This window comes from Musca vetustissima, unplaced genomic scaffold (genome assembly GCF_032173495.1).
Source record: "Musca vetustissima isolate MV318-11 ecotype Yass unplaced genomic scaffold, APGP_CSIRO_Mvet_v1 utg5762, whole genome shotgun sequence".
Classification (NCBI taxonomy): domain Eukaryota; kingdom Metazoa; phylum Arthropoda; class Insecta; order Diptera; family Muscidae; genus Musca; species Musca vetustissima.
Genome location: NW_026879259.1, coordinates 252,964 through 268,282, shown reverse-complemented (window position 1 = coordinate 268,282; position 15,319 = coordinate 252,964). Strand labels below are relative to the sequence as shown.

The following is a 15,319-nucleotide window of genomic DNA, read 5'->3' as shown; positions in this document are numbered from 1 at the left end:
TTGACATTTGAATTCAACACAAAACAAATAATGTGGTAAACTATTTGCGTCAGGTGAAACCAAAAACACACACAGTCACACACACATACTTACTGCAAAAAATACCTCGTTGTCATGCATACATTTTCTAATGGAAACGAACAAATTTGGAAAATCCCAATTTATGGGGATTTTTATACAAAAATCAGCTATTTTTTCACAACACTCTACAGTTAAGTTGCCTGTCGTCACCGCCGCCACCACAAATCAATAACAAGCCGCAGCTTTGCACAGTATAAAGAAACAAACAAGACCACCGCAAACAGTTAACAAAAAAAAAACTCTCATAAAAATTTTTCCTTAAGGGAAAAGTTTGTCAGCATCAATTAACATGACAAAACTTTGCCATACGAGTTAATAACAATAATTTGTAAATATTTTGTTAGACAAGCTACAAACAAATAACAACACAACACACACATACATCACAACAAAAATGACAATAATTCATAACTAATATTCGGTTATTTTGTTTTTCGTTTTCTTTTTTTTCCTCTGTTATTATTTTTCTTTGTTGTTATTTTCTTTTTTTACAACAGGTGTTGGTTGCTAATCTAACGCAACCAGCAGAGAGATAGCAACAAAACGGCTAACCTACAACAACTCTATTCTCCACAAAGCCGTGTGCCGTGCTGTGTGCCTGCAATTCTAACGCGACAACAGCAGCCCGGGCATCATCGGTCACACCACAGCCAACCACAAAAACAGCGTCGATCGTCGTCGGCTTATTATAGCTCTCGTCACATCGAAGATAAAGCCGCAGTAGTGGTTGTAGATCAAACCCAACCAGCCAAAGACCAACAATTACAACTTACAAGCAGCAGCAGCAACAATAACAGCAACACTAGTTGTTGTCATAATTGTAACTGCCACCAGCAACCACAGCCACAACAATATTGCCTTGGTGGTGGCCACCATCGCCATAGCCGCCGTCATAGCCACCGCCACTGTTATTTCTGCTGCTGCGGTTGTGGTGGTTACTGCCACTTTTGGTGGATGTTGTTAACTCTAGGCACGCATAAAATCTACAAAATTACCTCCTTAACTATAGACAGTTACAAACAACTATTTGGCTTGATTACCATGTTATTAACAGTATTAAGTGTACAGCAATCAAATGCGGTATTTGCCATGGCAGCTCCAGTGACGTCGTCATCGTCACCAGCAGCACATCTATCGGTATTAGCATCTGTTCCGGTGCCACAACAACATAATTTACTGCAACACCACCATTATTCCGCCCGCCTTCCATCTCGACTGCCATCTCATCATTTGGTGCAACATCCTGAAGCACCATTGGATTTTCTATTGGACGAAACTAATAATAATAACAATAACAATCATAACAGCCGCAACAACAACAACATCAATATTAATAATAGTAATAGTAATAATGTTAATCATCATCATTATCAACATCAATCGTCGTTGACTGAAATGGAAACCGAAGAGAGATTATTACACAAACGTCATACCACCAGTTGGCATGATCTGTATACTCGAACAATGAATTCGAATGATATTGTCTGGTATAATCCCTGCGGTGGACATTATATTAATAGCAATAATGTGGATAATAAAAAGACAAATAAGAAGCCGCCTCTCAAAAAGGTAAGTTGGAACTTATTTAGTAGAAAAATAATTATGATTTTCAGGTTGGAGGAATCGACAGAATTAAAAAAAAATAATTAACCAATAAGTAAAACAGTAAAGTCGGGCGGGGCCGACAATATGATACCCTTCACCACTTTGGGTATATTCAACAGATGAATGCTAACAGACGTCGAATTCTGCTATCTATACTAAATTGTTCTTTGTTCAGATATAGGGTTACTACTTACAATGGGACAAAATTACGTAAAATCGGGAGAAAATATATATAGAAGCTCTATCCAAATCTGAACCGATTTCAAAACTTTCCACATTTCAAAATGTTAGTACGTTGTGCAAAATTTGTGTCAATTTTGTGTAGAATCGGACGAAAATATATATGTAGAGGCTATATAAATCTGAACAGATTTTAATGAGAATGGCAGAGGTTAACTTATATTAACTACAGTTTATTGTACAAAATTGTGTGTAAATCGGACAAACTTTGGGTCTTTAGTGCACAATCCTCATCACTCCAGACTCATTTCAGTACACTATGCCAAATTTTGTGCAAATCGAAATATGTATAGGGACTTTGGTACACCTTTTACATTAAATCGGACGAAAATGTATAAGGAGCTATATGTAAATCCAAACCGATTTTCACGAACTTAATTAAGTACGCTATGCCAAATTCCGTGCAAATCGAAAGATATATAGGGACTTTAGTACACCATTTACCTTAAATCGGACGAAAATATATATGGAAGCCGATTTTCAGGAAACATAACACACATAATTTTAGACCTAATTCATTTCGCTATGCCAAATTTCGGGTAAATCAAAAGATATATATAGGTACTTTGGTACACCATTTACCTTAAATCGGACGAAGATATATATGGGGCTATAATTAAAAATGAATCGGTTTTCAGGAAACTTAACACGCATCATTCTAGACCTAATCCATTTCGTTATGACAAATTTCGGGCAAATCAAAAGATATATAGGGTTTTTAGTACACCGTTTACCTTAAATCTGACGAAGATATATATGGGAGCTATATCTAAATCTGAACCGATTTTCAGGAAACTTAACACACATCATTCTAGACCTAATCCATTTCGCTATGCCAAATTTCGGGCAAATCGAAAGATATATGGGGACTTTGGTACAGCATTTACCTTAAATCGGACGAAGATATATATGGGAGCTATATCTAATTCTGAACCGGTTTTAAGGAAACTTAACACACATCATTCTAGACCTAATCCATTTCGCTATGCCAAATTTCCGGCAAATCGAAAGATAAATGGGGACTTGGGTACAGCATTTACCTTAAATCGGACGAAAATATATATGAGAGCTATATCTAATTTTGAACCGATTTTTCAATTTCAATAGGCTTCGTCCTTGGGCCAATTGAGTGACCTGTGCCAAATTTCATCCAAATCGGATCATAAATGCGACCTGTACTTTGTTAACAAAAACACCAGGACGTACGGACGGACATGCATAAATCGACTCAGAAAGTGATTCTATGCATATTCTCAAAAGGAACCATGGGTCTATCTCGAGTATTTTTGCCTGTTACAAACATATGCACAAAGACATAATACCATGTACCACAGTGTGGTGAAGGGTATAAAAACGTTTTTCATAATTTATAATATCGTTGAGGGCCTTCTTATCCTCTGAGAGAACACTAAGTTTGGAAACTAGGTCTAGTACCTTCAATATTCCGAAAAGCGGGAGATGCAATTATTAAAAACTTGCACTTATATTGCCAACGTAACTATTATTTTTGTAGATCTAAGATCTAATAAAAGACGTAGATTTTTTAAAAATATTTTTTCAAAGACTATTGCAGGTTGTGAATGTTTTAAAATCATTTTTAGGGTTTAATACAAATCGTAGATTTTAAAAAATATTATTTTATTGACTATGCCTGGCGTCGATTTTTTAAAAATATTTTTCTTCAAGGACTCACACATGGTGTAGATTTTTTAAAGATATTTTACTTATCTATATTCTATATTTATTACGTCTATTTTTATCTAAAAAGAATATTTTCTGTTTTCTTTCAGATTTTACGCACCCTTCAGAAGGCTACAGTTAAGGAACATCATTCCCTTAATGCCCGGCAATTGGTGGCAATTGATATACGCAATATGAGTATGTGGAATGTTGGCTATGATAACAAATATAAATTTTTGCCGCAAATCGAAGAAAAATCGAATGTAAGTATTAACCAAATTGTTATTCTATTCAATATGCAAATAATAATAAAATTGCAACCAATTATCATGAAAGAAAAACATAAAACCATTTCTCAGAACAATAAGTCCTAACTAAGGACAAATAAATTAATATAACCAAATCAATTAATGTTACGTCCGTGGCTGGTGACGATATTCACACAGCTATTTAACGTATTTAACCCTAGTCATGATGTTGTCATTAAAAATTACCGGAATTTTATGAAATTCCGTAACCACGATAAAACACGATTGACGTCACAGCAGTGCTAAAGTTTTATTTATTTTCTTTTTTTTTACAACAATCCAATTGAAAGGGAATGATAAAAAATCAATGCGGTCAAGAATTGTAGAATGATATTGCGTATGTACAAAAAAAAAAAAAATAAATAAATAAATAAAATCGTATAGGACCATGAGTGTACCCCCTCAAGCATTATGTCTTTATTTGTAAAACATAACTCTTCAAAATAAATGAAATAATGCTGCCATACACACAAAAACCAAAGCATAGATTGTTCAGCAAAAAAACCTATTTAACGGCAATAATTGATCATATTTGGTTTCCATAAAATTGCTAATGAATCATCAATCTTCAATTGTATCACATGAATTTGCCGGTCGTATTGTTGTTATTGCTGTTTTTATTTCCGTGGAATCCCCCAGTTTATTTTCTGTTGACTATAGAGGGAATAGTGGGTTTTGTGGGGGGCGTGTGTGAGCGTGCGGTTAGTGTTATTTTAAATATTCAGACAGTGACTGCTTAACAATGTTTTTATTATTGCCATTACACACAAGTACACACTCAAGAGATTTATAATGAGGAAGATGTTCAGAGTGCTCAGAATAAATATTGAAAATTGTTTTCCCATTGATTACACATTGATTAAGAAGTATGAAAATATGTTTAAGGCATTTATTTTTTCAATAATATTTTTTCAGGGACTAATACAAGGCGTGGCTTTTTTAAACGTAGTCGATCTCTAATATTAGTTTTTGGAAGGATTGTTTTCTATCAAATCGAAGTCCTCATCCACATCCTCTCTTATTGAAACATTTTTTTATACCCTTCACCACACTGTGGTACAGGGTATTGTCTATGTACATATGTTTGTAACAGGCAAAATGAATCGAGATAGACCCATGGTTCCTTTCGAGAATATGCATAGAATCACTTTATGCATGTCTGTCCGTCTGTTGATGTTAAATTGTAAACAAAGTACAGGTCGCATTTATAATCCAATTTGGCAGAAATTTGGTACAGCTCATTTATTTATTGAAATTGATATTTTGATATAGCTCCCAATATATTTTTGCCCGATTTACGGACTTTAGTCCCGCAAATCATTCGATTTGCACGAATTTTTGCATAGCGTACTGAATTAAGTCTAGAATGATATGTGTTAAGTTTCCTGAAAATCGATTCAGATTTAGATATAGCTACCATATATAGTTTCGTCCGATTTTAAGTAAATGGTGCACTAAAGATCCACAGCTAGGCCTGTTGACAAAACGTACTGAAGTTAATATAAATTTGTCTCTGACAAGTTTCCTTGAAATCTGTTTCGATATAGATATAACATAGCTTCTATATATAATTTCGACCTATTCATGTTAATCAATGCATGTCTGATTATCAAATTCGTTCAATTTCACGTCAATGTTCTTACGATACATATGTAGAATATACTCAAGGTGGTGAAGGGTATAATATAGTCGGCCCAGCCCGACTTTAATACTTTCCTTACTGGTTTTTATTTGGATATTTTTTTTTTCATGAAATCTAGAAAAAGCGTTTATAAATTATCAGATATTCAAACTTTTTTTTTCATTTCAATACATTTTTCCAAAACCATTCCACAACGTTTTGTTATGACAAGTCTCCTTTGGTTTTGACTTACTTATCGTACGATTGAATAAAATCAATTGCTGTTGTTGTTTCTGCCACTTACTTGGGTGCTGTTGTTGTTGTTTTTATTGTTGTTTTTATCGACTCAAGCAATTATTGTTGTTTATTTACATTTAGATGTTAAGGTATCTGACAGTGTGGCACAAATAAATTTTGTAATCGAATTATTGGATAGGTTATAGTATTTATACCCTACAATTTGCTGTTGCTTTACTTCATAAATAATAGGTCCACTAGAAAACCTGACCTGTGGCGAATTTTTCCTTCTGTTCTTCTGGCCGTAACTTATTTACACGTTATTCTATTAAGATAAATAATGTGTTATATTAAGCGTCATCAATAGATGGCGCTATGGTCGCCAAATTGTCAGGCTGTTAGGGAAAATTAAAGCATTTTTAAAATGCTCATAATTTTTGAACGAATTGTGATATATGGAAAATGTAAAGGGTTACGTTCAGCTTAAAGCTCATTTTAATGTTATCTTAATTATACCAATACCCCGATTTTCCAAACAGCCTTTTGCGACGCCATCTATTGTTGCGGTAGGTTAATATGGCGAAAATTTTGAATCAATATCTATTTAAATTACACATTCAAAATTTATACAGAATCTGGCGATTTTCTGTTAAGATGTCAACCCTGGCAAACACTTGCCGTCAGTGTCATCTATTGATTGGGTAGATCCAAAAATCGATCATGCAAAACTTAAATCTCAGTTATTTTTGGTATAAATGATTTCGTATTCTCGATATTACAATAATTATTACAATGAAAGGTATAATCGTATACATTCTTGTGAAAGAATAAAAACTTCACTATTTGTAATTTTTGATTCATATCCATTAATAGATGGCGCTAGCATACCTCTTTTCTTTTCGCATTGTCTATATTAAAATGAAAGTGGTGCCATAAGAAGGATACAGTTGTATACTTTATTCTGCATTACATAAATATATATCGTTCCAGGATATTGAATGATTCTTCACATTTCTGGTCTGTAGAACTATATTAAACCCTTTTAAGATAAATAAAATAAGATATTATGAGTTAAAAATATACATTTGATTTGTGCCTGTATCGTTATACGTTAAAAAGTTATGAAAACTGTAATTTTCTGTTCACATGGCAAATCTGTAAAAAATCTTTGAATTGCCAGATAGTGTATGTCCTAATAACCAAGAGCATTCAAATTATTTCTGCATCATTACGCATTCAAAAGTTATAACAAATATCAACTGCCGTTGTCTTGCCTTAATTTGAAAAATTTGTCATCAACGCCATCTATTGAATGAGTAGATACAAATATTGATTATGCAAAATTTAAACTGCATTTGTTTATCCTAAAAATTTTGACCTACTGTAAATATTTATACCCTACACAACTATGTTGTCAGTGTATTATAGCTTTGTGCAGCCCCAAGAGTTTGTAACGCCGCGAAATATTGATCCTAGATCCACCTTTAAGTATACCGATCATATCATATCTCGACTAGCTGATTCGATCTAGGCATGTGTGTCCGTCCGTCCGTCTGTCCATTATAATTTGTAAACACGATACTGGCCACAGTTATGGACCAATCTTCACGAAATTTTGCATGTAGGATGGGTTCTGCCCAATGAAGACCCCTATTGTTTTTGTAAATATCGGTTACTATTTAGGGGATGAAATGGACCAAAAACTTTATTTTTTTCTGATTTTCTGGTCGCTCCAGAGGACTCAATTATGGCCCAAACATCACGATTTTTTACATGGAGAAGGGGATCCAAAGAGGGCCAAAGAATAAGCATGCCCATTTTGATAAAGATCGGCCATATTTAGCGGGTCAAGTGGACCCTGACTTTTATGTGAAAAATTACAATATTTGTATTCTATAGCGTATATATTTACCCCTGAAGGACATAGATCCGAGAAGTTGACAATGTATACAAGAGGAGTGGTCGACCTTCGAATTGATACCAATTTTATTATCGTATGTACTCGGGTGTCGGAGTTACACTTAAGTATTTACAGGTGCTTACGTATTCAGATATTATTTAGTAACCCATTGCCACACTAGAGGGCGGTAATATATTTTTAAATTTTTCATGAGGATCCAGGTATGGTCAAGGACAATACGGTGATGATCAGATAATAATTTTGCGATGAACTGGACCGAAAACATTTGCAAAAGGGTGTAAATATCGCGAAATATTTCCCAAGCTTAGAATATAGAAGAGCAGGAAGTTCGATTTTCGTGGAAGTTGTGTAGGGTATCATATGGTCGGCTCCGTCCGATTTTAATGCTCCGCTCACTGGTTAAATCAAATTGTTGCGATATGAAAGGTACAATTGCATAATTTCTCGAAAAATAATTTTAATTTTAATATGAAATGTAGTACTAAAATTTTCTAAAATGTCATTCGGTAATATTTGTGTTATATGATTTTTTTGCTGAATGACTATTTACAATTTTATATGACACCATTTTTGTTGAAATGCAATAATCTGTTCAAAAGTTAGACAGTAGATAGTTTGGACATAAAAAACAGATTTCAGTTGAATAATGCCCATCAATAGATGGCGCTGACGACGGGTTTATAAAAATTGCATACCTAATTTCGTATAATCGTAAAATAAATAATCATAAAATTTCATAATTTGTTGATTTAGGATTTGGCCCAAATATTTGGTAATGCATAAATTGGCTCAGAAAGTGATTCTATGCACATCCCAAAATGTAAATATGAGTCTATCTTGATCCTAATCTGTATTATAGTCATGATAACACTCAGATATACTCAGACACCTGATGTGTACACCGAAGGAGTTAAAAATACCCATATAAATAGTTGTGTAGAGTATTATATAGTCGGCCACACAAGTAGGTACTTCCTTTTTTTTTTTAACAACTCATTTCGCTAAATATAATAGTGTCCACACCATTTGTTTATAAATATATTACGAAATTTTGTTAAGCAAAAAAATCTATTTAAAGAAATACGTATTTATTTATTTTAGTTTAGTTTTTGCAATGAATTATTTATAGATTTAGCGTTATTTGTTTTAATGCCATCACTTAATTTAGTGTTCACATGTCATTCAGCAGATGAATGATGTAAAACAACAACAAAAACAAATTTGCAATAGAATTAGCAAACATACTGATCGATTGATCGGATTCAAGTTCAATGAACTGTGAACGCTGTAGAAAAATAGAATGTGATTTATTTGTGGGGAAATTTGCATGTGCAACGGAAGTGAATTTAAAAAAAGAGGAAATAGATCAATATTTTAGAAAAGATTAGAATCAAGAAATTTTTTTACATTTATTTTCACATTTATTTATTTTAAGTCTTACATATATTTTTATTTAAAAAAAATCTAATAACATTTTCCCATCTTGTTTTCCTATTTCCAGTTCTCTCTTCGTCGCTGTTATCACCAAATGCAAAAATATGTAGCCGGCTTCGATTATTTACATCGAGCTCAACTGACCTGGGATTATAACAAGGGTATGCAACAAAGTCAAACCTCCCGAGAGTTATTGTCGCTGCGTAATAATGCCCGAACAATTCTATGTAATATTGAACATGCCATTAATAATACAACTACAAAATCCAAGGTATCACGCACCATCGATTCATTGTTAATACCGCGTCGTCGAATGGAATCTCTCTTAAAATTCGATACTGATATTAAAAAAGTGTCACCGCTAAATTGGAATAAACACAATAAACAATCAAATAATGATAATAAAGAAGGAAAATTAATTCAAATAAGTCCAATCGATTTGAAATTTGCCAAATCTCGTTATTTAACATATATAAGAAAATTAATCAAATTATTACGCCGCACCACAAAGCTAATGGGTGGTGTAGAAAATAATAATCAAACAACAAAAATGCCAATGAATAGCAAACAACAGAATCAGGAAACAAAACAAACACCGAAAAAGAGGAAAACGCCAAGGAAACAACAAAATCGTCGGAATAGAAATAATAAACAAAAAATCCAATAAGACAGCTAACCTCGAATAATAATATTCGAATGTTCTAATTATTTATACTGATAATAATCTCTTCACAAAACAAACAACTGAATATTCCATGACAACTATTTATATTTTTTTCAAAACTTTTCATATAAGTTATTATTCCATTTTTATTTAAACTTATTTATTTATTCAGTCATATTTATTGTTATTATTTATCAGTTCGATTTTATATTCTCCTGCATGCTCACATTTATCTACTTTTAATTCGTATCATTATATCTTATACATATAAAAATATGTTTTCGTATTATTGATTTGTTCTGCAGCTACTGTGATATAGTTCGTATTAAATATTTATAGTTTGTAGTATTTTATATATAAATATTTTTTTATATTATACATTTTGCCTCATAGTATGTAATAGCTATAAAAAATAAGAAAATAAACTTCAAATGACAAGACAAGCAAAAAAATAATTTGTTTTTATTTTTAAAGAGTGGAAACGAACCAAATCCAGTATCACTTTGGGATGTCTAAGACTGATTTCTAAGAGCTCGAACATCGTATTTTGATATAGTTTCAATAAAGCCCAAAAGACCCAAAAAAGGAATGCTTTTATGTGGACTAAAAAGTTGTCCTTAAGAAGGACTTAATGTGTCATTTCTCAAGATATGGATTTTTATATATCGTAGAAAGCTTAACGTGGATATTCAAAAAAAAGTGAATATCCTTTATCGGCTTAGAAAGCTCAATGGCCTTCAAAACTTATATTTGAGAGTTCAAGAACGATGGTTTTTAAATATATTTTAAAGGTCGAATTTTTTAAATATATTGGGGAGTGGCGAACAATTGTTTAAATTTATTTAGAGAGCTAAATTCTGGAGTTTTCAAATATATTTAAGTAGTCAGAAAAGTCGATTTTAAATGAATTTAGATGTTCGAAACATGGTATTTGTAAATCTATTTAGCGGTGACCAGAGATGGCCTGTCAGAAACAAATCCATTAGGTTTTTATACCCTACACAACTATGTTGGCAGGGTATTATAGCTTTGTGCAGCCCCAAATGTTTGTAACGCCGCGAAATATTGGTCCTAGACCCACCTTTAAATATACCGATCGTCATATCTCGACTAGCTGAGTCGATCTAGACATGTGTGTCCGTCCGTCCGTCTGTCCATTATAATTTGTAAACACGATACAGGCCACAGTTATGGACCAATCTTCACGATAGGATAGGGTCTGGCCAATGAAGACCCCTATTGTTTTTGGAAAAGATCGATTAATATTTAGGGGATGAAATGGACCAAAAACATTATTTTTGTCGGTTTTTCTGGTCGCTCCAGAGGCCGCAATTATGGCCCAAACACCGCGAATTTTTGCATGGAGAAGGGGATCGGGCCAGAGAATAAGCATGCATGTTTTGATAAAGATCGGTCAATATTTAGCGGGTCAAATGGACCCTGACTTTTGTGTGAAAAATGACAACATTTGTATTCTATGGCATATATATTTACTCCTGGAGGATGTAGACCCGAGGAGCCTTTAAATCATACCAAATATAGTGATGTATCTACTCAGATGTGGGAGTTACAGTCAAGGTTCTTACGTATACAGATATTATTTAGTAACCCATTACCCGCTGATGGCTTTAAAAATGTTCATGAAGTTCCAGTTATGGTCAAGAACAACGCCTACAATTTTCGGTGATGATCAGATTAAAATTTTGGGATGAAATGGACCGAAAACTTAATTTTGTGTGTGTTTTCGAGTCGAGTATAATCCGAAAATCACAACAAAAACCACAGTGACGGTAATCTGGACAAGTAATTAGAAGGACTGTACTGAATATTCGAAAAAGTAAGGAAGAGGTGTTGTTGACCACTAATCGGGCAAGAGGGGGCAAATATCACGAAATATTACTCAGACTCGTAATAAAAATCCTCAGAAAGTTAGAGTTCGTGGTAGTTGTGTAGGGTATCGTATGGTCGGCCCCGTCCGACTATACTGCTCCGCTCACTGATTGACAAATTAGCTATTTCCATTAATCAATTTGGACATTACACATGCTTTACTCAAATTAATATAAAATTTCAAAAGTCGAAAAACTAAAAATTCGTCACACGGACCATCCCTGGCGGTGACTAAAAATGGATTACTTATATACATTTTGAAAGTCTGACTTTTTTAAAAACTTTTTGCGGTATTACGGTTAAAGGAAAAAATTAAGAAAAGGGCGCACAATGACTCGAGAAAGAACAAGGATATTTTCCATAAAAATTTGATTTGGCAGTTGATATAACAGCTCAAAAATTACATACAAAGTAACAAACAAAAATATAAAGGGTTTTTCTTCATGATACTAGCAAAAAAACCTTGTCACGACTCAAAAACATGAGCTATTGAATTTCCACTCCCAGACCATGAGCTCAATTTAGTGTAGACATATTCCGTCCAAAGTACAGGTCGCATTTATGATCCGACTTGGATGAAATTTGGCACATCCCACTTAATTGGCCCAAGGACGATCTCTATTGAAATTGGAGAAAATCGGTTCAGATTTAGATATAGCTCTCATATATAGTTTCGTCCGATTGTATGTAAATGGTGCAGCAAACTTCTAATACTGTTTCGACATTTCTACAACTAGAAATATTGTAAACAAACAAAAAAATGAATAAAATATTTTAGAAAAACTAATTATATGTGATGATAAGCTCAGTAGTAATAAGTTGTTCAATGTTTGTCATTTATTAGAAGGCATTTAAGAGAAAAATCTATTAGAACTACCATCAGTTCTGTGAGTAGATGCTGACGTTTAGAGAAATGTTCAATCAACTGCTCATATTAGCTTGAAAGCGTATTTTCGACTACCAAAATATGCCGTTGTGTACATAGATGAAGCCTTAAACCCTGATTTCCGAAAGACTGGCGGTCAACAGCAATTCCTCTTCTCTTAAAAATGTGTGCAGCTCTGATGTTTTTTGTGGAGGGAAGTTTTCAAAAGTCCCATAGCAATGACTTCAACCTTTGCATGGCTCAACCGACAATGTCGGTGCTTTTCGCCGAAGTTATCCGGCTAATGTGTAAAATTTGGATTGTATCCATATTAACGGAGGAAGAAAAAGGGAAGAATAAAAATTGTTTATTCGAAAACAAAGTTCCAGAGTGTTGTCGGATGTATTGATGATACCCACGTACATATCATGGACCCAAAAGAAGATGTTCGCCACTTTCTGTCATTCATTTGGAATGCGTGTTGGCGGGCCATAGCAGTTAAGGTCTTCTGAAATAGCCTTCCTCACATCATCAATAGTGGCTTTGGTTTGAACAAAAGTCCGCACGATGCGTGCTACATTTGGGTGAGCTTCCATCCGGCAATAAGGACCTCAAATTTTTCCTTTGTAGTAATATTAGCCATTATGGGAAGCCTACAAAGTTCAGTTATTGTAAACAGCAATCACAAATAAATGGTTGCCGAAAAATTCTATTTGAAGCACCTGAATTTGACAACAGTTGCCATCCATAATGCAAATTTGGCTACTGGCAACGCCACTAAACTATGGTTGCCATCCGTAATCGAACCATTAGATACGGTTCCCAGAAATAGTTTCGTGTGATTTTATATAAATAGAGCACCATACTGCTAATATTGGTCCGATTGAGACAAAATTTTGCACAGCATACTGAATAAAGTCCAGTTTGATGTGTGTGAAGTTTTGTTGAAATTGGTTCAGATTTACATATATCTCCCATATAAATTTTTGCCGGATTTCATACAAATGTTACACCAAAAGTTCAAGTCTGTCCGATAGACATGCAATTTGTTTTAAAGGTTTTAGAATGGTATGTGTATGGCTTTTATGTATGTAGATCACATTTGTTTTTAACCAGATTCCATGTCAATGGTCATCTAAAGATCTCTCTTCTATCAACAGGATGTTATACACATTATCATCTCTTGTATGTACCCAAAGTGGTCGGCCACGTCCGACTTTTGAACTTGTATTACTGATTTCTATATATATTTAGAGGCACTTGAACAAGGATTTGTTTTAAGTTTTCCTGATATCGTATGAGCCACATTTTTATATTTCGAGGTCTAAAAATCTCTTACAGTTTAAGGAAACAACAAAACAAAACACATAACAAAACACTCACAAAGACTCATGATAGAACAAGAATATTAAAAAATTCAATTTGACTAAACAAAAATGCAGTGAGTCACAAATGATATAATTGCATACTAATGAATGAATTAAATGTTAATCTTTTTTTATATGTCAACATGAACGTCTTAATGAATGCAATAAAATAATCAATATCTATATAACAATGTTACCTATTATCCGATGGGGCATACAAGAATGTTCAACTTCCTCTCTATGGCAAAATTTTGTGTACGGCCGTATTACCCAACTACGCCGAATTCATATCTTCAAGGGAATAATATAAATATTACAAAAAAATTAAAAATTATTATACAAAAATATTTTATTTTCTAATTCAAAATTCATATTTTCATTATGTTTTGCTTTTATTTTCAACAAACAAAAAAAAAAAAAATAATAATACGTTCTGTCATAGTTGAATTTGTACGTCGACGTATTTCGGTAACTTTCATATAAATACCGTTAGCTAAAATGCAAAAAGGCGTAACTAACAAAAAATAATTGTGTAGGAGAAGCAAATGAATGAAAACTATAAACATGCCATGTGAAATGAAAAAGTATGTCCGGCAGGGTGATATTGCATATGACGAATAATAGACTGTAATTTTCTTTAACAAATTTAGTTATTTAGTTTAATGGCAGTCATAACAATTAAGTAAAAACGTGAATTTGTTGTTAGTTACGCCTTTTTGCATTTATCAAACAAAACCCACTTGTAGTTACGTCTTTTTGTTTTTTGTTAATAGAAGCTCCTTTTTTGACCGCAGACGTGTAAAACTTTGTCAATACATGTAGTTTACTGACGATACATGTGTTTTACTTTCGTATTGAAAAACGTCGAACGAGCAAGTTGAATTTTAGATAAGGATGTGTTTGATAAGGAGGTGTTTGAATCACTTTTGGACAATTATAAAGCATCAATTCTCGAACGTCCTGGGATTTATGTTTGGGGTCATTATCTTAATAAAATGAAAATGTTGTCCCCAATCCTACATTTACATTTGAAGTTACCTTTAAGAATGTTTAAACAATAAATCGTGTCCAAAATGCCTTGAATAAAAACTAGATTGCCGACAGCGCTCATACAGCCCCATACCGTGCTTTACGATCGGAAGTTAAATTTGCAAAAATAACAGATTTCAAAATACACAATAATTTTTTCGTGTTCTTGAACGAACTCCAATCGGTTTTCCTTTTTTAGGGATTTTGAATGGCTTTTTCAGTGCAACATTACCATGCTGACGCAATATTCTTCGGATTGTTTCTGATTTACATATCTTCTCCAGGTACACTTAGATTTGGATTATCGGCCAAAATTTAAACCTCATTTATTTTAGTCATAACTATTTTCCTATTGAACACATTTTATGAAAATTGGT

At 33.3% G+C, this 15,319-nt stretch overlaps 1 protein-coding gene across 1 annotated transcript in view; it reads left to right on the top strand.

Moving 5' to 3' along the window:
- Window positions 1-1,476: 1,476 nt before the first annotated feature.
- The window catches only part of LOC133324076 (uncharacterized), a 28,897-nt gene continuing 15,054 nt past the window's right edge, over window positions 1,477-15,319 (top strand). The window contains exons 1-3 of the mRNA XM_061532962.1: window positions 1,477-1,650; window positions 3,717-3,869; window positions 9,195-9,398. Of these exons, the coding sequence (XP_061388946.1) occupies window positions 1,477-1,650; window positions 3,717-3,869; window positions 9,195-9,398 (531 nt within the window). The remainder of the gene's footprint in view (window positions 1,651-3,716; window positions 3,870-9,194; window positions 9,399-15,319) is intronic.